Source organism: Cyanistes caeruleus, chromosome 2 (genome assembly GCF_971803275.1).
Source record: "Cyanistes caeruleus chromosome 2, bCyaCae1.hap1.1, whole genome shotgun sequence".
Lineage (NCBI taxonomy): Eukaryota > Metazoa > Chordata > Aves > Passeriformes > Paridae > Cyanistes > Cyanistes caeruleus.
Genome location: NC_141702.1, coordinates 57,597,887 through 57,622,184, shown reverse-complemented (window position 1 = coordinate 57,622,184; position 24,298 = coordinate 57,597,887). Strand labels below are relative to the sequence as shown.

Sequence of the window (24,298 nt, the reverse complement as noted above, 5' to 3'; positions counted from 1 at the left end):
ACCAGATCCAGGAGTCAAATGTGGTTGAAAGGAAGCCTCTTTGGACCCCTCACTCTAAAGACAGATCACAGTCCAGATCTAGTCCAGATCATGCAACTGGATGGATATGAGCAAGAGTGAGAAAAAGCAGGGCACTGCTTTTCTAGCAGTCCTTAAGCTTTAGCCATAGAGGGCTCTGTGAAATGCAGTTATCAGGGAGGGTGAGAGATGGGAGAGCCTGTACAGATAGCCTCACTAGAGACCTTCTAAAATAAAGCTCTTGATGCATTACTTAGATTCACTATCAGTACTTAAAAAATACTTACAGCTGGGTTTTAAACTTAAAACCTACTGGGTCGGAGTTTCAGTGTGTGCCCACTCAAAACCAATACCACCCCTCTAGAAAACAGGACAATAACATTTTTGCCAGCATGGCTCTGGATCCCCTCTGATAAACATCCCTATTTTCATCCCAAACTTCCAGCTTTGCAGGGATAGCAATCCTCATCTCCAATTTTGATTACCTATCAAAAATGACACCATCATTTGGTGGGATGGAAAGCTCTTCACAGCATTAGTAAAACAATGGTTCTCAACTACTGCAAGATTCCTTCACATCAGAAAGTGCTGCTACTTCTACAGGATGCTGACACTTCACAGAAGGCACTTATTTCACACAGACCCTTCTGAGCTGACTGGGACTTTTTAGTGTGGTTTTCCTTTCCTCAGAAGAGCAGGAAGACATTGATAAGCTGTAGTTACCAAAGGTAACATGTCTGACAGGAAGCAACAGGGTCTTTCATTAATCCTGGCATTGTTATTTCAGGGGTGGGAAGTGAAGGAAGGCCCACATTTTCAGGCATTTAAGCACTTTGCTCAGGACTGCAAAAAAAGCTTCAACCTAAATAAAGGTTTGAGAACATTACTTTAGTTCAACTATTAAATTAATCAACTTTGACAAGCTGTGAGAAAAAGTGATCCATACTTAAAATGGGGAAGACTACATTAGCAAAAGGAAGAAGGGATAAAACTGTTCCTTTCCTTTGCAAAGCTGTCCCAGTCTGAAGCTTGCTGTGACTGTTTCAGGCCTGAAGAAGGGCAATCTACCATCTGATAGAACTACCTCATCCTATTGCTTTGCTTTATAATAAAGCAGACACCGTTTTTTATTAAAAAAAAGGATTAAAATTACTTTCTGCGTGGTGTGCTTATGAAGTTTCAGACAGGTAATGGTACCAAAGGAGATCTCTCACAGCCAGTGAGTGCACAGACATACTTTACCTGAATAATGGCAAGCGTTGGCTCAAGACGAGGGTTTTCTCTCTTAAGAGTGGCCAAGGAATTCTTTGCATTCTCAGTGACTTTGCTGCAACACAGTGACAAACAAGTCTTTAACAAAAGAAACCCTCCCAACATTAGTCGGCAGACACCTGTGTTAGTCATCAATATAACAAAAATGCTCGGGCACGTATGTTTTTAATCCCCAAAATTATGGCTGGATATGAACTGAGGGCTGGTGTACAGCAGGCAGGTACAGAAAACCTTAACAGGCCAAATTTTTTTTTTTTTTTCTTTCCGATAGGTATGTGGGGCATCGCTCTGACATGCCCAAAACTTTATAGCTAGGCTGTGCTAATTTCATGAGAAGGCCTGTCCAGCCCCACCACGGGAAGCACAGCAGGGAACCACCACCCTGAGCTGTCTGACCAGCTCTTGGGTCAAGTGCACCCTTTGCTTCCATACCCTTGGCCAGGGAGGTGACAGATGCAGAGAGGCCTTTACAGCTGGGGCTGCCACAGCTCAACACAAGCTACACCAACCCCATGAGCAGCACAGCAGCCACTTTCATGGATGCCTTTCAAAACCCAGTGGCAGAAGGGAGACAAGGCAGCTCTGTTTGCCACTACTTCTTGGAAAAAACAGTGACAGCCAGGCACTGGGAATGCTTTCTGGAAAAAAAAATTCTGGGTAAGTAGCAGCCAGGTCTCCTGTTACCTTTTGCGTGTGCAGATGACACACAGCTGGGCAAAGAGGAGACCCCCTGAAATACGTCTGTCTGTCCCCCACAGCAAGGAAGACAAACAGAGAACAGCCTGGAATGGATTTTTGATAGCTCCTACCCTTGCAGAAGCCAATGACCAGCTCAATCCAACGCCGTCGCAAACGATCCCGTCCAAGGCAGAACCGGGACGGGGACGGGCGGGGGGCGACCAGGGACACGTGTTTTCCAGGCACACATCTGCGCACCCCCTCACCTGAGCCACCGCCACATGACGGCAGCTCTGCTCGCCCTCAAAATGCCACCAAAACCAAAGCCCGGCGCGCTGCTGCGGGAACTGGGGGCATTTTCCTACGAGGTCCCCCAAAAAGCCCACCTCGACAACCGACCCGACGCACCCGGCGGGGGCGCACCGCCCAAATCCCCCTCACCCCTCCTCCCTCCATGCCCACACCATCGCACCCCCCGGTTGCATCAGCCGGCGCTGCCTCCCCACGTGCGCCTCTTACCGGGCGGCCGCCGCCGCGGCGCTGTCCCGGGCCAGGGGCGCGCTGAGCCCGCGGCGCGGCGGGAGCGGCGGGAGCGGCGGGGCCAGGCAGCGCCGCAGCGCCGCGCTCCGCATCCCTCCGGTGCGCTCCGGCAGCCGCGGCGGCGGGCACGGGGCAGGAGCGGGGCCAGGGGGCGGGCGGGGATGGAGCACCGCCCGCCCCCGCTCCCCGCCCCCGCCGCTCCCCCCCCGCTTTCGCTTCCGCTTTTTTTTCGCTTTTTTTTCGCTTTTTTTTTTTTTCCCCATCCAAGTCACCCCCAAACGTCAGCTCCGACAGGCAGAAAGAAGCCAGTAAATCCCTTCCTCCGCTCCCCCGTAATGAAAAGCACCCAAAGCTTTTGCGTACTCAACGTTTATTAAAAATAGTATGAAATGGTCCCTGGGAGAAGTTACAATAGTAGTACAAGTCCCTTTTTCTGGTTGGTTGGTTGTTTTCCCCTCCCTCCCAACTCCACGGATTGCATGAGATGCGAGTTAAACATTCTCCTAAAGCCGTTTAAACAAATCTAGATGTGCGTCCACAGATTTACCTTCTATCCATATTTACAATACTTTACAAGCTATATTAAATAAATATAGGCTCTGCTACACCTCGGCGTCTTAAATATGTACAACATTATTTCTCAGCCGGATTTTACTAGATAGATACGGGTCCTATCACAGGGGGTGTGCTGACTGTAACAAGTGATCCCTGTGGTACGAGCTAGTAAGTACCATGACCAACCAGCCCACAAAACAACAATTCCTAGCCAATGCAAGATACGTGTGGTAAATAATTTAGTCAGTTCTAATAAATTCAAGTCCTCAAATCTTAGTCTACAAGTAATTAGCTGTACACTGGTTTTCCTCATGGTAACCAGTGTAGTAAATGATCAGCTGTTCTGGAAGGACAGTTCTCTGTAACTGAGGAGATATGTGGTTAGTAAAAATAGTATTCCAATGAAATTCCTTTGTTTATTGATATGTTTAACTTGGTACTGGCTTTATCCATGTAATCTGAAAAATGTAAGCACCAAAAAAGAACAATCACACAAGATGATCAGTGTAGATGTATCTAGGCTTTCCTTTCGGTACAATGTTTTCAAGTAACAGAATCCAAAACTGTGCAACAAAGATGATGAAGGGGAGTTAAGCATAGATGGTATTGGAAAGCCTGTCCTTGCTCTAAACGGCAGCATTTAGTCTATGCATTATTTGCAAAAGAATGGAATGTATTCTCATTTTTAAGCTGCTTTTTATTGTACATACATTGGATTAGAGTCAGCCCTGACTGATTTACAAAATATACCCCTTATGCCTCTCTGTCAGGAAGGGTCACTTCCTGCTACAGGAGATGCATGCCCTGGGGGCTGCAGCTTGTCACTCAACCAGCAGTATCACTGAACCACCCTATGGGCCGAACGTGCTCCACAATCAGTATTTCACCCAAGAACCTGGCCCTCATTCGCTCACAGGACTTACTGGGACTTGAACAAATGCCCAGCAGGTCACTGCGTGCAACACACGGCTTTGTCTCAAACTCTACACAGCAGCTTTTGACTGCTGGGTGCTGAGCTACAAGTTATTCAGAGTTTGTTTGCGTGTCACAAACACCACCATCACTGGAGGTACCAAAACTGGTGTAGCCCCCTTGACAAGCAGGCAGCTCCCCTTCTAATGCCAAAACCATTCCCCAGGCAAGGACCGTGTCATAGCCACGGGTTCTCATACAAAGCCACCACCGCCTGTCTTCTGCCTCTTACGCAGCTCCAGAAAGCAGAAGAGGCTTCAGACACAGAGCTATCTGCCTGGCACAAGTACTAGGACTAAATTTTCTTTAAAACTTAAGAAGCTTGCTGTAAAATAATGTAACATATGCATTGGTCCCACACACTTGGAATCTGTCTGATGAAAAGTAACATGCAAAAAAAGTATGTGCAATTACAGATGTAGCCTGTTGGTGTAATCACCAGAACCCTGCTCAGAAATCTGCACAGTGACAGGAGCAGCTGCCCAGCAAAATGCTCCTGTATGTAAGCAGAGTAATCACTCAGGTATTTTGGATGCAGAACACTGGACACCAACTGGAAAGTCTAAAAACTAAGGTTTCCAAATGATAAAATGGTTCAAGCATCAAATGGCATCACACCTGGTTCGATGGCAAGAATCAGGGGGTAACACACCTAACAAAGGAAGAGATGTGAAGGTTCAGTAGGAGATGAGAAGTTTACATGCACTATAGAGAGATCCCAGACAGTGCACATGTGGCCTTTTTCACATCCAGGATTCCAAACCATTTTTAAAAGATACATTTTGCATCTATTTACAACACTATTGCAATACAATGCCTGATAGTGTAATATTATGGAAATACATGATGCCAGTACTGATTGTCCTAGTATATACTCATTATAAGGTAGTACAGCTAGAAATCATTGAAAGCATCAAGCAAAGCTACTTGAACTGAGACACTGAAACTTTTCCCTTAAAGACTGGACAATATTCTGCTGATTAGGAGATGGCACTCTCCACAGGTAGTCATTCAGTTTATCCGAATCACTGTATGCAGTCAGATACGGGGTAAGTGCGTGTTTGCTGCTGGCAGACTTTGCAGGGCTACAGGAGACAGTTTTGCCACAGAACGTTTCAGAAGGAATGGCATCTGTGTTACGCAGTTTAGGATCTGATTTCCTTGTTTGGTTCGGAGAAGTCTCCAAGTCAGATCCCTCATCTTCAGATTTTATTTCGACGTAATCATCATCATCCCCTTCTCCTCCTTCAGAATCTTTGAAATTAGAAAAATAGTTCTGAGTGGCCATCTGTGCTGTCAGAGGGGAGGCTCTGTTCACTCTCAGGACCTTTTGAGAATCCTGAAGAATCATGTCTGAACAGTTTTCAGAGATCTGCTTTCTCGTCTCCAGCCCTGTACATCCTGAAGCAATTCCAGGAGTTTGATGGCTGTTGAATTGAAAGTTCCTATTCAAATGGAGCCTTTTCTTATCAATTTCATTATTATATACAATTGATTCTCCAGACCTGTTGACCACTATTGAGGACGAGGACTGTGACCTGCTGTATGCCTGTGGTTTTACACTGCTTACTCTCCTTCCCAGTGAGTTATAGACGTGATCTTGATGCAAGTTTTCTTTGTTTGGTTGGCTTATAATGGCGCTCCACCTCTGCGCTGGGACATGCAAACGGTTGGAAATCTGAAGGGAAGGCACCGAGCCAGCTGACGGCAACTGCTTTGAACTGCTTTTTGTACCAGCTTCTGTGTATGAGTTCTTGGACTTTGGGTCCTGGGATTCGGAACACGGAGAGAAGTCGGCCAGCTCGCCGTTACTGTAGGTAGAATGCAAAAGCCAATCTTCTGCTCTTGGGCATTCACTGGCAGGCTGGGAACGGGGAGGACATGTGGCCATGGGTGTGGAAAACCTCCCAGCTGACGGCTCCTGAGGAGTGGCTCCAGCTTCCTTGTGGACCTTAGGAGTACTCTCTCTGAAGACAATTTGATCATAAAGCTGGGAATATTCAGCTATTCTGGCACCTAGAAAGAAGAGAAAACTAACTTAGTGGAGACAAGGAATGCATTTCAGTGAATCAAGTGAAAATTTAAAAATCTCAGAACACTTAGTATCAGTAAGAGAACAGCTTTCAGTTGTGTCAATAAATTTGGCCTCTGCAAAGTAATGTGAAACATTGGAAGCTGGAAAGGCCTTTGGATTCACATTTCAGTACACTTTTTTGAGGAAAAGAAGCATAAAATATCATGCTACAGCGAGCAGTCAGGCAGGACACAATGCAGCACACGATTCCAATAATACGCTGCTTGTTTCATGTTAAAATGGAAAAGAACATTCTAAAAATGGCCTGGTAAATAAGATATTTAGGGGCTTTTAAAAATATCACAAGAAAGCAAGAATGACACTCTGGTGCATGGAGTCTGATTGCTCCACATCTTCCATCTGTTTCAATTGATCATGGACAAACATAATTCCAGAGCTGTTGCATATCCATGACTTTGCACATTCATTAGCTCACAGAAAGATTATCAGCTCTTTCTTATCTGACAACATTGACAACATTCCTTATGTTTATGGGTATGATTCTGAATGGTACCTAAGCAATTTTATGTGACTTGTTAGAAGGCAGACCGACTTCAAAATTCAACATTGGTTTAGTGAAACTCTCAAGATCTATTAAAGGAAGTAACTGCTTTTCTGCAGGGAGGCCAGTCATGCTCCAGGCATGATTTCTACTTCCAGCCTCAGTCGAATTGCTCTTTCCTGACACTGCCCTCTGCTACTTCTTCCCAAAGTTATCAAGTAACAAGAAATGAGATATAAAGGACCATTCATGTTAAAGCAGTCTGAGAAAATTCATTTCAGTTGCAACACAGAAAAAAAACAATCCTGATACTCAATGACCATGGTGAGGAAAACTCATAATCTTCCAGTTCAGAACACAAAGTTCACTGAAAGCTACTGAAGAAAAGTATCTGTACAGAAATGTTTTTAACATACCAATAGCAGGACCTCCTTGTTTCTTCTCCTCCAGAATAGCAGCAAGATCTTTGTGTTTCATTTTCTGTTGTCTGCTAGCTGTCTGTTCCTGCTCTGGACTTTTAACTTTCAAAAGCTGGTTAGCCTTCTTAATTTTTTGACTGTACTGCCTTGCCATCATAAAAACTCTGTTCTTTGTTTTATCCATAACAGCCAAGTCATTTTCCACGCCCTCTGCAGGTGTGCTGGACAGAACACTACTGGCGGGCTCATATGGACTATCTACAAAAGGCATCTCACTGGAGAAGGAAGACCTGTTCAAACTCAAAAAAGAGTTCTCCTTGCATGGTGTACTGTCTTCAAGCCTGAGATTAGCCTCACTTATGGTGGCAGCCCTGGGCTTCACAGTTTTAGGGAAAATAGGAGTTTCTGGCAGAGAGAGAGTAGAGAGTGAATATTCTACGTCTTTACTCAGTTCAGGTGTGCTACCAGCATGCAGCCTTTCCTGCATGTCATCTTTACAAACAGGAAAGGCTGCAAGGACACGGTCTCTTGTTTTCTCCTCATTTTTCTTGATGTAGTTCTCCAGGTCATTCCAAATCTCATCTACTTCTTCTGAGAGCTTGTCTGCTGCAGACTTGTGTGACAGAGAGTCAGAGTTGGAGGAGCTATCTAGTAAGCTCAAGTAGTCATTGTCAACGGGAACACGATGGTAAGGACTTTCATCTTCACTGAACTGGAGACTCTCTTCGGAAACAAAATGTCGTAGATTGTCACAATACGCAAAGTCTTTTTCCAAAAAACTCCTCCTTTTAGAGGATTTTAAGGGGTCATGTTTAAAATTCAATAGAGATGTTTCTGGAAGCAGTATGGTGTCATAGATGTTGTCTTCAACAATTCTGAGCTCATCCAAACTTGAAGTTGGTGCTTCTTTACTGAGCAGTATCTCCTCCCTGCTAGCATGAATGGAGGTTCCCTTTTGATTTGCTGTTTTCTTTTTGGAAGCTGAATCTGAGCTGCTTTTGTTTTCAGCCTCATACAGAGAGTCTCTAGCGGATCTCCGGGGACCACGGCGTGTCTCCTCCCTTCTCGTCAGACCCATCAGCTTTAAGTCTTCATAGCTTATGTTATCATAAACATGCTCAATATCATCGATAGTAAGCTCCTCTGAAGATTCAGGATACGCATTCCTACTGCTTCCCTCTGCTATCTTCACTTCCCTTCGAGAACCACGCTCCCCTGTTTTATACCTGGTGCTGGCTGGACACGTGTTGCTTTCACCAGCACTACTGGCCCGTCTAACAATTTTGTGATGAGTGGGGCTGGAAGTCTCGTTTTGATGCACTTGCCCCAAGTGCCAGCTGCAAGGACGCCCAGAAGAACCCCTCCTTTCTCCAGCAGGAGCTGAACTTGTGCTGGATGTAGACGCCGATGGTACAAACATCTGGTAATCGTCCTCATCGTCTTCGTTCTCGTAAGGCGGGCGCCGGCTGGGGAACAATGCCTGCCTGATCTGATGGTCTGTCCAGATGTTTCTGACAGAGGTACTGCCCCCCAGGATATTCATGATCAGAGAGTTGCTCTGGGGTGTGCTGAATTGTCTAGCAGACTGTGGCTGTCTAGCTGTGCAGGAAAATGGAAGATCAGTATTCAAGTGCATTGACTCTTCATCTGAAGGGTCCTTGGAGCTCTGTGGAGGTTTGAAAATTGCAGGAAACATTAGCATATCCCTCTAATAATACAGCAATTCCCTCTTTTCACAGGACTGCCATAGCACCAGTGTGTCCTGCAGCAGAGAATCGTGTGGAGATGGGCAGGGCAAGTTCTCTCTCTCAACAGAGAGTGAGTGAGCCAAGGTGGCAGTGCCAAAATACTTTGCCTCCTAATCCTTACCATGGCCCAAAGTTCACTCTGGGTGTTTAATAACATCTTACTTCAAATACAAGACAGTAGCTTATGTTAATGCATGAGTAATTAAAGGCAAATTTGTTTGGCAGGAGTTAGATTAAACCTTTTATGCTAACTCTGCAGTTTCACAGTTGGATTAAGCTAATCTGACTCTGGGTTTATGCCAAAAGTTTTGTTCTTCTCCTTTTCCTTGCCTATAACCCTAGCAGAAAGGAATCTTACGCTCTCTAGCACATGCCACTAAAAATTTCTTTTTCTTTTTAGTGTAGGTTTTCATCCATATCTAATTTACAGCAAGGCCACGAGCTCACTAATTCCACCATAAAGGATGCTTTAGATGTTGCTGGCCAGAGTCTGGGGGAGAGAGGGAAAGATAATTCCTTTTGTCTTCAATTAATTCTGACTGGTTTGGTTAGTTACTTGTTTTTCCCCCCAAAATAAAGTCTTTTGTCATAGATATGAGTATTTTAATGATATAAACATTGATACATAACATAAACAGAAAATGATGTATCTGTCAACCTAGGGAAGACAGATTCCTTTGACATGCATACAATGCACAGCAAAATAGAAGTAAAAAATAATTACTTACCTGCATTTCACATTTATTGAGATTGAGACTTCTCCGTTTTTCAACATTTTCAGCAGCTTGACTATTAAGTCTTTTTCTTCCCCCTTTTGATTTCTGCAGTGAGTTTTGCTGTGATTTTAAAGAAAAAAAATGGGAGGGGTAATAAAATCTACAGTCCTTTGTAGAGTCTAGTTCAGTGGAATTATTAGGAGCTAGAACAGGTCAGGGACCTATACTGGGAGATGAAACAACTTATGAGTCATCAGCACTGCCAAAAGAATTATTCAGAGCTTATGAAACCTCTAAAAGTATCATTGCCACATTTAGTAGCAACCATTAAGTATCAAATTTTTTGTGGTATTTTGTGCTTACTAATTCTTATGTTCTTACTTATTTTGGCAAGAGGAAGAATTACAAGACACTGCACTACACTGGTAAAAGATACTATTCTGTCAAATACTTGTAATGCAAATAGTGTCATTTCAAAGAGGAAATTCAGTCAGCTTCAAAAAGAATTTGAATAACTGGTTTCAGATAATTCACAAAATAAATGAACCACACAAGGATATGGCCTCAGTATCAACTAAACCAAATAAACTGAAAATCTAGATTCTTTAATACAAAGTTGGATTTTTAGTCTTTCAAAGGTACTATGTATGAGTGGAATCATCATAACTGAGTAAGAAAAACTATCATCTGTGCAGTAGTAAGAGACAAAGACTCTCATTTTAAGAAATCCAACTCAAAACTTCTCATATTCAAGTTCACATATTTATTTGTAGCTGCTGCCAGAGGCTCACAGATCAAGAAACATCCCATCACACGCAGCTGTGCCTGAACTTAAATATTCAAGTCCTTGCTTTCTCTGCCTGAAGCCTAAAAAGGCTTTTTAATGGCATCAGCTGAAGAAGCAAGGAAAAGCCAGTTGTGTGCAACAGGTAAAACCTTTCTGTAACATCTAGGTTGGAGAACTGCAAAGGACTAAGTAAAATCCAAGCAGTGGGAATTTCTCCCCCTGTATAGGGGCTTTTATATCTTCTCTGTTAAAATCCAAGTGAGTATTTTATAAAGCCTAAATAAAAATGCTTCTAAGGAGAGAAAGTTGTCAACATTTGCAATGCATTCCTGCCTGTTTTACATACAATTTCAATCCTTCTTCCATTCTCCCCAGGAAAAAAAATATTTTACTTTTTCCCCTCTTTTTCCTACCTGTTCAGACTCTTCCTCATCATCAGCATCAATCTGTTCTGCTGCAGAAGTCTGAAGAGTTTCATCATGATCACTACTGTAGGCTGGTTCAATAGACTCTTGAAACTGGCTTTCCAGCCCACTGGATTCCAGTGAAACCTTTTTTCTAGAATTCAGCAGGGTTTCACTTGATCCCAGCTTGGTGGCTTGAGATAACAGGGATCCTTCAATGCCCATCCGCTTGAAAAAAACAAATCATGAAACTTTGATTAGAAGCTTATAGAGATTCTATATTTTAATAAGATCCTCTTACATCTGATTCACAGGCAATGTTTAACCTACAGTCAGTTAGCTGCATTGAAATGATATTTATAAAGAAGTACAACAATTAGTACTTTTCCATATAATATTTAGAACTGAAAAAATATACGCAAAAGACCCCATTCACATCGAATCCTGAGCTTCGATATTATGGCATGAAGTAATATCTAATTTACTCCATTTATAACACACACACTTTTTAAATTCCATCCTAAATAAAACTCCAAGACCTACAATTCAAAATGAGACTTTCAAACTGCACAGGGAATTGCAATACAAATTCTTACAGAAAATGTAAAAATTAGTAATGCTCACTACAATCTGCTGAAGCTGCATATGCTCCTTTTGGTGACATATCATTATATATATATATATATATATATATATATATATATATATATATGTGTGTGTGTGTGTGTGTATATGTATATGTATGTATATATGTATATGTATATATGCATAATGATATATCAGAGTAAGTTGAAACTTCACAGTCTTATGTAAAAAATGCAAAAATAATATGATCCAAAGAATAAACACTATTTTTATGCACTGCACTTCCTTGAGTCTACTGGTACTTTTAAGTATCCTATAGCACTAGTAATTGATTGGACTGCATTATAAACCAGAACCATATATGAATCAGTGATTTTTTCTTTATTAAATATTCCCAAAATTGTAAGCTGTATTTCTGCTTCTTTCATTCCAGTAATCTTATTTGAGATGCTCAGTAACATTTATGGGTTTGTTTTCATTCTTAAGGTCATGTGTTAAGGTCAACACAACCAAGAAGATGCAGATTCTCCAGTAAATACTGTGCTCTAATATCATATGAATGGGCTAAAACGAGGAATTTAAGAAATGGCTTACCTTCTGCATATCTGGGCTTACATCTGAAAACAGAAACACATTAATGAAAAGTCAAACTGGTGTGATCAATCAAACTATGCCCATTTCAATGCTACCCCAATTATGAATTCCCCTAAGGGGGTTGAATGCAGCAGTGATTGAGCAAACAGACTATACAGGACTTCTGATAAAACAGAGACAGCATGAGCTTTACCAGAGTTCTGCTTGAGGCCCTGATTTTGCAGCACTGCTGTGACTTGAGGAACCATTCACAATCACCAGGACTTGGTGTGTTCATTTCCTAAGATGTTTACAGGACCAATCCCCAAGTGTGGGAAAGCAGGTATTAAATTTAAACATGAACATTTTAGGGTTGGTGGTTTTTCTTGTTTTTTTCCCCCAAATTCCTCTTCTTCCCCCTGATGTATTTAGGGACAGTTACAAGAAAAAATAATCTGTCTTCAGTTGTTCTACACAGCACAGAAGCACCAGGTTGGTAAACAGTACACAAAGTATCTTACCATTTGACTTCAAAACTTTATGGACTCTAGATGAGGGTTCTGAAAAAGACAACAACACGTTTACCCACTGTGGCATTCCAAAGAAAGCTGTGGACATCCTGGACAACTTTTTTATAATATGTATGTAAAACTTTAAGCTTCTTAGCCCACACAGTGAAGCCAGATTTTAATTTCTTTATTACAAAATTTCCTCACACAGAAGAGTTGTTGAAGTGTTAAATCTACAGCTGTTACCAAAGAACATATTTGTTTCTTAATGCAATAGCAGTTTTCCTCCATTCATCAAGACACACATAAATTTTTATCCCATGCTGAGATTCCTGCTTTCAAAAGACCTGGTCACCTCTGTTACTGCTCTACAGTGTTAGAGGTTTTCTATTAGAAATATACATAAGGAACCAAAGTCTTAGATGGGTTTAGATAGTGTAAATAGCTGAAGATGCCATAGGAGGCCCTTTGATCAGTATTTTGTATTCTTCCTTTCACAGAAAGAGCAGCACCAATGCAAGAAAGGTGTGCAAACACCTCAGAAACAAAGGAGAATATACCTCAAACATAATAAGAGCTTGACTTCAAATGCTGCTGTATGTTAAACCATTGCATCAATATTCTCATAAGCCTTAAGTAATTCCCAGTATACAGAGTTACACACCAAACTGGAAATGTCTTTAAGGAGACGAAGAGGGGAACACAAGGACTGTAATAGGAAGTCACCCAACTACAAAGACATCGGTAATGTCTTTGAGAATAATTATAGATGGATGTATGATCTAGGAGGGAAAAAAAAGCCCAAAGTCAGCAAAACCACCTCTGAAATTTCTATTATCCGTGTGGCAAACATTACACAAAGTACAGATAATAGTCATGTTTTGAAATAATAAGCCTATCGTAATCAAGATGGAATCACTTCTGAGACAATAACTGCAGTAAGGGGGGAAGTCAGATTTAAATAATGTGACTGGTTTTCCTGCATATGCACTTTTAGAGAGTGCCAACTGTTCTTTATACAGCCACCATTACAAATGTATATTCCTTAATTTAAATGCAAACAGTAGATAAAAAAATAAATTACAAAATAGCAAATGATTATTGAGATACTTCATCCACATCGGAGGGATACTGTGCCTGTTAAATCTGCCTGGAGTGCAGATTAAAAATCAATTCCACGTGCCCAGCCTAATCCACCCCTAAAACAATCCAGATGTTTTCCCTTTTTACCATCTAGGGCATAAATGAGTTTATTCACCTGATTTCCTTCTCACTCTGTGAGGAATAGTGCCTTCCTTAGGCTGGTATGATGATTTCATTTCTCCCTCAGGGCTATAGTGGAAGCCTGGGTGATCTGTGGAACAAGCAGAGGGTGGGGAATAAGAGAGTGACAAGGATGGCACTTCACACACCTTGGCAGCTCTCTTTGGAGGCTGTGCCATCATCCCTTTATGCCTAATACAGTTGTACCTCATCAGAGCCTGAAGCTACACAAGCAAGGTATGCTACTGTAGGGTAGCTGATTACCCAGGCAGCCATTGTTCAGCCAGCTGATTACCCATGGGCAGCTTTACCCATGTAGGGCTAACCCAGGAACCTTTATCCACCACCATCATGTTTGTTTACCAGTTTCTCAGTCAGGGCCTTCCCAACAAACTCTACAGGATTTCCATCTAATTTTGCCTTTTTCAGCAGGGTCAAAATTCAAGGGACATAAGCCTGGCATTCTTCCATCTCATTTGACATCAACAGCTAAAGCCAAAATTCTGAAGATGGTTTTGTTAATTTTTAGAACAAAACTGAAAAAGAACCAACTTACGTATGGCATCCATTTCGAGAATTGCCTGCTTGGCCTGGAAGAGAAAAAGTAGCAAATGAAGAAGTTAAAGCTGTTTTTAAAGTAGCAGGGCAAGTTGCATATTACAGACAGTAGTGAGCTTATATGCAAATAACAGCAAATTTAATTTGGGAGCTAATAAATATGGTTATCAGCATTATTTTTTTTTGTTTGTATTTTTTGTTTTCCTCTGTATATTGGACATGTTACATATGGGGAGGAAAATTTTGGTGGCAGGAATTCACCAGAGCTTATCTCCAGGTCTGCACACCAAACCTGTTGTTCACTGCACCCAGAACCTTTGTCTTGCATGCCCACCTGTGCACAGGCAGCGGAAGGAGAGGAAGAGTGTGTGCAAAAAAATAAATAATCATGATTTGCTTTAAGTAAGACTGGAGGATAAAGAGCATTTCCTGATTGCTTAAAATTTGTTCCTTTTTTTAATAGAAAAAAAAATCCGGATGTTTTAGGAGGCATAATAACTACTAAGTAAGAAAATATTCTAAACTGAAATATGTTGTCTAAAATGCTTCCCCTTGTGCAGGTGCTGTTTGGTAATTTTCCACCAGGCGTCACTATTACATTCTCCAGAAGCTGGGCAGACAGAAGCCTCACAACCAGCAATTACTGCTCTGACAGGCAAAAAAAAAAATTAAAAATGTACAGATAACTTCAAAGATTCATTTCACTGTACTTTCTCAAGTGAAATTTTATCTCTGAGAAGAAAATATTCTTCACATTTTTTTCCACAGATAAAAATCAAATAAGAAATAAGAAAAAAAAGGGATACAAAGGCTGAGATCATGCTGTAAATTTTTTTAACAACCTAATAAATTGAAGTAAGTATTTACAGTGTAAGTATAGATACTTGCATAAACATTATACCTTCAATAGACTTTGTCAACAGAAAGAGGAGAATTAGGAATAGGACCTGCTGGAGCTTTTTTCTCCCAAAAGTCTCTTTTTGTTACACTGTTGAAAGTGCGTGTCAGTACAGTAAGGTGCATGTCAGTCACAACTAACACTTTCTAGCCATTACAGCATAAAACTGAGTGAAAACACAGTCAGGGAAACTGAAAAGCCAAGAGCAAACTCAGTGTGAAAAAATATCCTGTTTCCACACAGGTCAGTGTCTGCTGTGTCTTGGCTAGGGCTAACGAGAGTTAACCCCCTCTGAGAGGTGCTGTATGTTACACTGGGAGGCGTCACCTGAAGCTCTGAGACTGGATTCCATAAATAAGAGTAGGAGATTTCTTCATTCCAAGATATTATAGCTATGTAGTTGCAGCCAAGTATGTGCTGCCAATGGCTTCACTGCTATGGTATATATTTAAAGATGTAAGATACATACATTAATTAACAACCTGGAGTCTAAACTTTCTGTATATTGCAGCTAACAAGATTGTTCTAAGTTAGTACCCATACAAGGAGGTGTCTTGTGATTTCACTTGGGTTTTTGTTTGGTTGGTTGGTCAGGTTTTGTTTTTGCTTTTTTTTTTTTTACCTTGGCAGGAATTTTAGCAGGATGATTTTCTAGAATTAATCTCTTCAAATGAAGAATCCAAAGGCGCTTGTCCTGCTGTGACTTTGCCTGATAAAAAAAAATTGGGCACCATGAGAAAAATTCATGCCTGCACTATGCAGGGTCATAAATACCATATGGACATGAGTCAGGTTACCCAGTAGGCAGGGAGGTTTCTGTCATACCTGGACAGTATGTTGCATCTTGGGATTTTTGTAATGGAAAACACTAAAGCTAAGTGGTTCCTTTGGTATTACTTCAACAAGCATCAGGTTCCCACACTGCAAGGAAAAGAGGAAACAACGTGAATTGCAGAGAAGTTTTAGGGAGACCTGCAGACAGCACATTACCACCTGCTCTCTGACATACCAGGATGTGAGCTTTGTATGCAAACATTTCATCTCTCTTTTTTGTAATTAGTAGCATCTTGTCAAAGAGGAACAACGTGCGCTCATTTTTGGCTCGCTGAATGCGGAACGTTCCTTCTAACACCAGCTCCCCGTAACTCGTGAGGTCTGGCCCTTTCCAGTTAGTGAGCAAACTCTGTATCTCCTGCAACAGATCAAAGAAAAAACACCAAAATTAGTTCCAGAGATCTTGTTGAAATAGAAGACCCAATCAATCTGAGGCCATTCCCATTCTCCTAATGTTTCGCATCCAACAGCAGAAAGTCACCAGGCACCAATCCTGAGGTTGGTAGGTTATGTGTAACATTGCAGCCAGGTGCTTGGAGGCTCCCTGCAAAGCCTACACATTCTAACTAAACTAACATAACTAAAACATTGCCTGAGTCCTGGTTACTGCCTCTGCATGGACACAGCAAAGAGCCCTGAACTCCAACTCCCTGGGGCCGCCTGTAATGAAAGAGCACAACCTCTGCTCCCCTTGCTCCCAGAGATGGAATATCTTATGTAATTCAGTCATCAGTCTCTCTCAAACTCTATTCTATGTCCACAACCAATCCTCTTAACATTTCCCTCTCACCCTGGGTATCCTCCTGAAGTTGCATGGTCTCCCCCTGCATGAATTATAATGCAATGTCCATGTCCTATAGCCCTATCACAGAATACATTTCTGTGAGGTGTTTGCATTGAAGAGATGATTCCCACAAGACTAAAGGACCACAAGTGATTCAGTCAACTGAACATCTGAGTATTTGATTGTATATTAATGATTTGTGTAGCTCCACAGCTATTTCTCACATTGTGTATTACTTAAGAAAAAAAAAACAGGTTGGAGAAACAGCTAACAACATCTTTGCAATACTGTGTCACTTAGCTATGGCTATTCTGTTTCCTTAAGCTGCTTGTGTTTTCTGTCAATGGCAATGACACAGGACTTAAGCATGGGACATCAAATTCTAAAAGCAGGCTAAACTTTTAACTAGGGCACTCTTTAAAAACATCCATCGGACTTTAAACCTGGCAGCATTAGCAAAGCAGGACAGATCGCCTCATCCTAAATTGGCCACTCTAGGACATTAGACTTTAATAGAGCTTTCAAAACATCCCAGAAAACATGTAGATGTTTTCTGACATAGAAGAGTGCCTGTAGTAGAAAAAAAAAAAATGTAGAAAAGATGTAGGAAACATCCCAGCCCATTTGAAGCACCAGTGGAGGCTAAAGCATTCACAGGAATAAAACCCCAAAGCAGCCCACTTTGGACTATACAGACAGTTGCTAAAAAGAAAAAAAAAAAAAAGAAAAAAAAAAGATTTAAAAAAATTGCATTTTATCAGATCTCCCCAGGAGCTTGTTAATAAGTCAGGATAAAGCACAGGGATCAAGTCCACCACTGCTGAGGGACACTTTGTGCAGGAAACTGCTGCTGCAGTACTTGCAGACCAGTGTGAGAGGCCACAGAAGGCCTATCCCTAAGGCTGCAGAAACAGGTTTTACTTTTTTAAAGGGAACTATGAACATAAACATTTTCCATAACCCCTTACATTTGTCAGCTGAGCTCAAAAAATTAAAAAAAGAGGGTTTTTTTAATCCAAAAGCATTTAACCCCTATTTACTGCTGAATATAATTACTGAGATTTATAGCAGACTGTTGTTAAAGGTCATTAGCATGCATTTCCAGCAATGTGTGGCAAAGGTTACCCTGCTGCAGGCAAGACGTTGTCAAATTTTCCTTGCACATAAACAACAGCCACACAAAAAATAAACAATCATTAAAAAATAACCCAAAATAGAAAAAAGAACAAAACCACAAAAAGGGTGAATAAATTTAATGTATTTTAAAAAGAAATGGGCAAAGAATAGCACAATATGGATTTCTGAAATGGGATAAGCTCATTACTCCCTTTTATAAACTAAGAAATCCCTCCAATTTTCTTAAGGTGATATAAATATTGAAAATGTAACATAAAAGTGTGATTCACTAGGAACCTGGAAACAGAATGAGAGCAAAAATTCTGCAAAAGAGCTTGCTCTTGATGCCAAAAATTACTCAGGGTGTAGCTTTTGTCTCTTCTCCTCAAAAAAATCATCATTTGACATGAAGTTAGTTTTTCTGAGTATCATGTTTCTAGGTTTATGCTTTTCACAAAGCACCTAATAATGAGTTTTCTAAAACCCAAGAGGAAAGTACTTACACAAGAATCCGCAAAAGAAATGCCTCAAAACAAAATTAATCAGCACAAAGGGAAGAAATCGGAAACCACAGGATTTCTGAACAAAGCCATGCCCTAGGGTTGTACAGCAGTGCTGTACAATTGAGGGAAAGGAAGAAAGAAGAGTTATCTTAAGTTCCATATTACTGCAAAATAAATGCTTTACAGGATGCTGCTTGTAGGTTAGAGATGTCTGAGATTTTCCTGCAGCAGTTATGACCATGGTTTCCAAGAGCAAATAGCCACAGGCACGCTCAACAGGAGTCTAAATTATGACTGACTAAGATTAAAAGAAAAGATAAACTCAAAAATGTTCATTGCATATATATTGACAAAATCAGCTCACAAACACCCATAAAATCTCTCTGGGAACTCACCTGGAGCCTGATGGCATGTTCATGTTTCCTCTTCATGTCATTTATATGCCATGCCACTCTCTGCATGGTATCTATGGCATCCAGCACCACATCATAGCCCTCAGTGTCCTTGTCAAGGTGGTTTTCTATTTCCTAAGACAAAGTGGGGAAAAAAAACAGAGTTCCCTCATTCCTAAGTGAACTTCCCCAGTCAAATGCAATACTGTGTTTTCATCTGTACTGTTTTGTCTGTGCATCACAATCACTCAAAGGCAACATTCCTGCCCTTGTTACCAGTGCAGGTTGCCGTCAATCTGATTAACACAAGATGATGAACAAAGTCTTTGGGGTCAGTTTAGCAGCAAGTACACTTGAAGCAGCAAGCATGAGCAGAGAGCCACAGAGAGTGAAGCACACTGACAGGAGATTTTTCAGACAGCATTTAATGGCTTTCCTACGACACAGAACATTTCTACACACTTACAAAACCCTGATGGAATTACACTAGGCATTGCTTTACAGTTGGAGAGCAGAAAAGCACCAAGCATTTAAAATAAGTATCAGTGTCTTTACACTTCACTAGAACATGACTCTCTAATAGGAAACATATGTGGAAAATGTTAACAATAAAGCATGAATTTCCGAAACTTGCTTAATTCAATTCACTGAATGTGGAAAGAGTTCCCACTTCCTCCATCATTCCTCTCCACAAAATTCTTAGCAGTCGGGGTGTTTATATGTATTTAGTCCTTCTTTCAACCACCCCCAGCATTGCAACATGTGGAAAAACACTGTTCTTCATTGGAACAATAAATTTGTGTACAAAATGTTTAATCATGGCATGAATCTTCCAAACAACTTCAGAATTACAGACCAGTTTTCAAAAAATGTGCTAATTATTTGGATGCAAGGACTGATGCAGTGTGTCTAAAATAATTATCATAAACTCCCCACTCCAAATAGATGCACATGGTGTGAAGTGACAAAGCCAGGAAGTCTCCACATGTTGAAATCAAATACCCACAAAACGAAGAGCATTTAAGGAAAACCAGAACCTTTCTAGGCACCAAGCCTTGTAGCAGAGGCAGGAACTCCGACGTGCAGCAGCCCTAAACTAAATACATTTCTTACGTGCAAGAGCAGGTGGTACTTGAGGATGCGTTGGACAGGTTTCAAGAGGTAAGAGCCCAGGGGCAGAGAATGCTGCAGTGCTTCTTGCCGCTCTCTGAAGAACTTGGCCAGTGCCTTGTTCCTCATGCACTCTGTCAGCACAGCCACAGACCTGAAAACATCAGTACACAGCTTTAAGACACTGTTTCCCTAAGTCTGCAGGTAAAGAATTGCTTCCTTTTAAGCATGTAAAAAGGGACAGCAGGTTCCCATTCTAATAACTGCTGTTTCTGTTGTTTGGTTTGGCTTTTTAAAAAAAAAATTATCATGTGAATTTAACTATGTTCTCTCTTGGCATGCAACCAGTCTCTCTTACTGGGAATTATATAAGCAGCACTGCAGAATAAGACCACCAGTTTCTAAAGAAGGGTAAAGCAATGAACCACAAGAACAGATTAAACAAAACTTCAGATAAGCATTTAAGAAAAAATTATTCCTTCTTTTTTACATAAAAGGCTAATTCACTCCAATTTAGGAAGGGGAGAAGCTGATTTTTTTTAATTTAATTTGTTGGTTTTTTTTTTTCGTAGAGTCTAACTTGCATTACACAAACTGGCCAAGGGACAAAGGAAGAAAAGCAACCCATAATTCCTACCTTGGGTAGTTGGTGCAGTACTGCGTATATATGTGGAAATCTTCGCTCTGCACAGGGAGGAAAAGTTTGCATATATTGAGATTTTGTCAAACTAACAGCTAACATGTGCAAGATAAAGATGATGTCAAGACAACACCTCCTTCAGTTCCTGATCAATGAATTCTCTATGTTCACTGTGATAGTCCAAACACAACCAGAATTTAATTTCATCTTTTTGGAGGGGAGATTTTTCCTTTACTTGAAAGAAAAAACAAGAGAACAAACACAGAGATAAAACAAGTGACTTTGCAACAAAGCCTCCAGGGTACCCTATGAAAATCTATGCATCTCAAAAAAAAATGCCAAAAAAACCAAAACATGACAAAAACACACCACTGCACATACATCCTTCAAACAGCTGGCTTATGTAGTGTTTTTTGTGTGCTGAAGCACACATATATCATATATATCATAGAATTGTAGAATATCCTGAGTTGGAAGGGACCCACTACCAGCTCCTGACCTTGCACAAGACAACCCCAACAATCACACCATGTACCTGGTGTATTTACTGGGAGAAATAAGTTTTGCAGGTTATGTTTGGTGTGCCCTTTTCAAGCAATTATAAATACTTTCACATGTGAGCACAGTCTAAGCGTGAAATTAGAAGCCACATAAGCAATTTTTTTTAAGAAGTAAATTATGTGAAAGCAGACAGCTATTACCCCAACAAGTTGTAACTAGATCTGGGTGGGTTTCAACACTTGCCTGTCACACTGAAATCACTCAAACTTAATGCTTATAAGCTTCTCATGTTTGAAAGTCTGAGTTTCATTCCTTTCTTCCCTGGCCTAAGATATTTTCTTAAAAATCATTATTTAATTCTATGTAAGAACAGATTTCCGGAAACATTCCCATGTGCTCTGAGTCCACATCTGCCTGTGAACTTCTATCCCAAACAAGACAATTTCTGCAGCTTACTGGAGTCTTAAAGGCTAAGAAAGCACTGAAGAATGGCAAAGTGCTTCCCGTATCAATCACTTTTTCTTTCATACGCCCTGGACAGATAAAACACAATTTTCCAGCAGTGAATAAGACCCCAGCTTCCACTCAAAGCATCTTCAGAACGGGCTCTGGCATTCTGCAGCACAATAGCTGTGCCCCATGAGGGGCCGTCTCCCAGAGGTCATTGCTGGTGAATGGCAAGACCCAACATCTGCATTCAAAGAAGGCACAGTGCTCTGAGGAGCACCACCCCTGGGGAGAGGGCTGACACAGGCTGTGGCTTTTGTTTTTCACGGTTGGGGTTTGGTTGTTTTTCGTTCAGCCATTCATGAGAAAGAGCCACCTCGGGCAGTGCCCTTTGCCAATTCCAACAGCACTGGTCCCGTCCCCCTCTCCCAGGGGTAGAGCAGGGTGTGCCATTCATCTCTCCACTGAGCAGTGATCCGTAAGGACCCTGCATAAAGTAAGATGTTACCCTGCAGGCGTACAAGTCATTGCAATTCATTTCAGTATGTCTTACTGGATTTCAGTATTCACTCTTCTGAAAAAAACAACTCCAGCAAACTTCTAATAAGTGTTTCCCCAGGGGACTGTGATCCCCATTTACTCACTGGTGGGCTGTAAGCTTATTAAACTTCTCTTCTCTTAGAAACCAAGAAACCAACTCAAAGAAGTCTTGATACAAACACAGTTTGGGTTTTTTACACTTGCACTAACTCTATCATCGCAGCTGGTTTTTGTGACAGTGTTACCTAGGCCCCATGTCCACATGAAGAGGAAATGAGCCTGTGTCACAGCCAGCTCATGTCTATGCTTGGAACCCCAGCCACAGCTCCAAACATTCTCCATTTAAAATGAAGAATTAAAAAACCTCAGAGAGCTGCAGATATTACACTGTAATTTTATTTGGCAATCACTACCAAACTAGCCATCACTTATAATAAGCCAGGGTGCTTCAGAGAGAACACTAAGGTGAAATTCAGTATGGTAAAAAAGTGTAATTTATTTTACATATGCATATATTAAAGTTTTCATTTAGGGGATTTTGGTATAAATTTTAATATATTCCCACAGCTATGATAACAGAATAATACAATTTACAGAACTACTCCATAAGCAGAGTGAAGAACATTTTGAGCCAATTTATTTTTATGCTTTTATTCTGCTCATATCACATGATTATTCTGCTTTTCAAACAAAAAGGAAAAGAGCATCTGTTGTGAAATTTTAACCAATGAAAGTACTATCTGTAAAACAAACAAGGCCAAACACTTCAGGGTTACAGAGTAGGCTGTGTGCACATTCCCCTCAAAATCAAAAGCATGTCTGAAATCCCCAGAAGCCTTTTCACACTTTCACTCTGGTATGATTTTTGGTTTAGGGATTTTTTTTACACAAGGTCTACAAGAACTACTTTTAATGGGTTTTTTGTTTGTTTGTTTTAAAAGAATTTTTGTCTAGCTATTAAATGCAACAAATTGCTATTAAAAAAAAAAGAAAAAGATAGTTTCTTACGCCCTTGATACCTCTAAACCTTGAGAATGGTTTCACTATCATCCCTGCTTTCTGAACAGACAAAACACCAAATTCCGTACTGCACTTACGTGTGTACTTGCTCCAGCTCATTTCACCACACAGAACCATCAGAGAGCATTTACTTTTACTGAGCAATGTAAGCACAATGCCAAGAGAAAGTCAAGTACATGTGTTTTGCCTCCAGGATGAGATTGTTGATACGCACTCAAACTTGCAGATCTCTTGTGAATCAACATCATACACCTTGCCCAGGCATTGGCCAGATTCATGTGAACAAGTTGGGAAAGTGGCCAAGAGAGCCACTTCCAAGAGAAGTTCTTTCTCATCCTGAACAAAACTGCACTGCTCAGAAGAGGAGCAAAAGAAAAGAACTAAGATGGCTTTATTATTTTTCCAAATACTTTCACAACATAAGGAAAACACCAGCTATGCTCATCAGTATTTCTTCAGACATTCTTAAACTTACTCAGCTTGAAAATAGTTTTGTTCACATCAACTGTCTTCAGACCAGATTAAAATTGATCTCTGTATGAAGACTGGAATTTCTCCAGAGATCAGTTTAAATCTGAGCAACCAAATCTGTTGTGGTAGAAGCTGATTGTGAGTCCCTCTCAGGAGCAAAGCCAAGTGTGAGCAGACCACAGCTATATGAATCCCTTATACGAGTCCCTTGCACTGGAATCAATTCACTGCTCATCTCCTCCACATACATTCCAGATCTTCCATCAACTCTTAGTGCACTGTGCTTTTTTATAGCCATAAAAGGTACTTTAAAAGAAAATGGAGACTGAGAAAATTACTGGAGTCAGTGTGCAAACTGAAGCCAATTGCCTGCATCTCCTCTTTACTAATGAGATGCTAGATTAAAGTAATTCTCCCTTTCCCCTTGGTTAAACTGTTAGTGTGCCTTTCAGAAAACATATGTTCTGAATTTCTGGGGTGCTCAGTGAGAAGAGTGATGTGCCAGAATTTAGCTCTCCTTTAAAACAACACACTTAAATGTAAATGTATAGAATACTGAAGTCAATCTAATAAACGCTGGCATCGTTACTATGAAAATGAAAGACTGAACTGGCAAAAAAACCTTATAAACAGTCTTCTGTGTCAATAACTAAGCCATAGTTAAGCTTGCACTGGGACCTTTTTATCATTCTCCAATTAGTTACCAATGTCTCCAAGAACTTTTACATACTAGTGTTAATACAGTTCTAGACAAAGAGAGAGGATCAGAACTGGTATACACTGAACTAGTACAGCACTACCCTCAGAGGCAGGTTATTTCCATGCAACAGCCATCTCACACTGTTAAACAAATACTGATCCACACCATC

At 40.9% G+C, this 24,298-nt stretch overlaps 2 protein-coding genes across 11 annotated transcripts in view; both read right to left on the bottom strand.

Annotated features, from left to right (window-relative positions):
* MTHFD1L (methylenetetrahydrofolate dehydrogenase (NADP+ dependent) 1 like) overlaps positions 1 to 2,648 on the bottom strand; it is a 145,015-nt gene extending 142,367 nt beyond the window's left edge. Inside the window, exons 1-2 of the mRNA XM_086877226.1 lie at positions 2,488 to 2,648; positions 1,261 to 1,345 (exon numbers count right to left, since the gene is read on the bottom strand). Coding sequence (XP_086733352.1) covers positions 1,261 to 1,345; positions 2,488 to 2,600 — 198 coding nt within the window. The 5' untranslated portion in view covers positions 2,601 to 2,648. The remainder of the gene's footprint in view (positions 1 to 1,260; positions 1,346 to 2,487) is intronic.
* Positions 2,649 to 2,861: 213 nt separating this feature from the next.
* Positions 2,862 to 24,298, bottom strand: part of PLEKHG1 (pleckstrin homology and RhoGEF domain containing G1) — a 125,861-nt gene continuing 104,424 nt past the window's right edge. For all 10 annotated transcript variants that reach the window (XM_086877216.1, XM_086877218.1, XM_023923375.2 and 7 more), the window contains 14 exons: positions 20,448 to 20,494; positions 19,814 to 19,964; positions 18,704 to 18,835; positions 16,081 to 16,263; positions 15,897 to 15,992; positions 15,694 to 15,780; positions 14,172 to 14,205; positions 13,611 to 13,706; positions 12,365 to 12,403; positions 11,865 to 11,887; positions 10,695 to 10,913; positions 9,507 to 9,614; positions 7,028 to 8,696; positions 2,862 to 6,051 (listed from right to left, as the gene is read on the bottom strand). In XM_086877216.1, the coding sequence (XP_086733342.1) occupies positions 4,949 to 6,051; positions 7,028 to 8,696; positions 9,507 to 9,614; positions 10,695 to 10,913; positions 11,865 to 11,887; positions 12,365 to 12,403; positions 13,611 to 13,706; positions 14,172 to 14,205; positions 15,694 to 15,780; positions 15,897 to 15,992; positions 16,081 to 16,263; positions 18,704 to 18,835; positions 19,814 to 19,964; positions 20,448 to 20,494 (3,987 nt within the window). In that variant the 3' untranslated portion in view covers positions 2,862 to 4,948. The remainder of the gene's footprint in view (positions 6,052 to 7,027; positions 8,697 to 9,506; positions 9,615 to 10,694; positions 10,914 to 11,864; positions 11,888 to 12,364; positions 12,404 to 13,610; positions 13,707 to 14,171; positions 14,206 to 15,693; positions 15,781 to 15,896; positions 15,993 to 16,080; positions 16,264 to 18,703; positions 18,836 to 19,813; positions 19,965 to 20,447; positions 20,495 to 24,298) is intronic.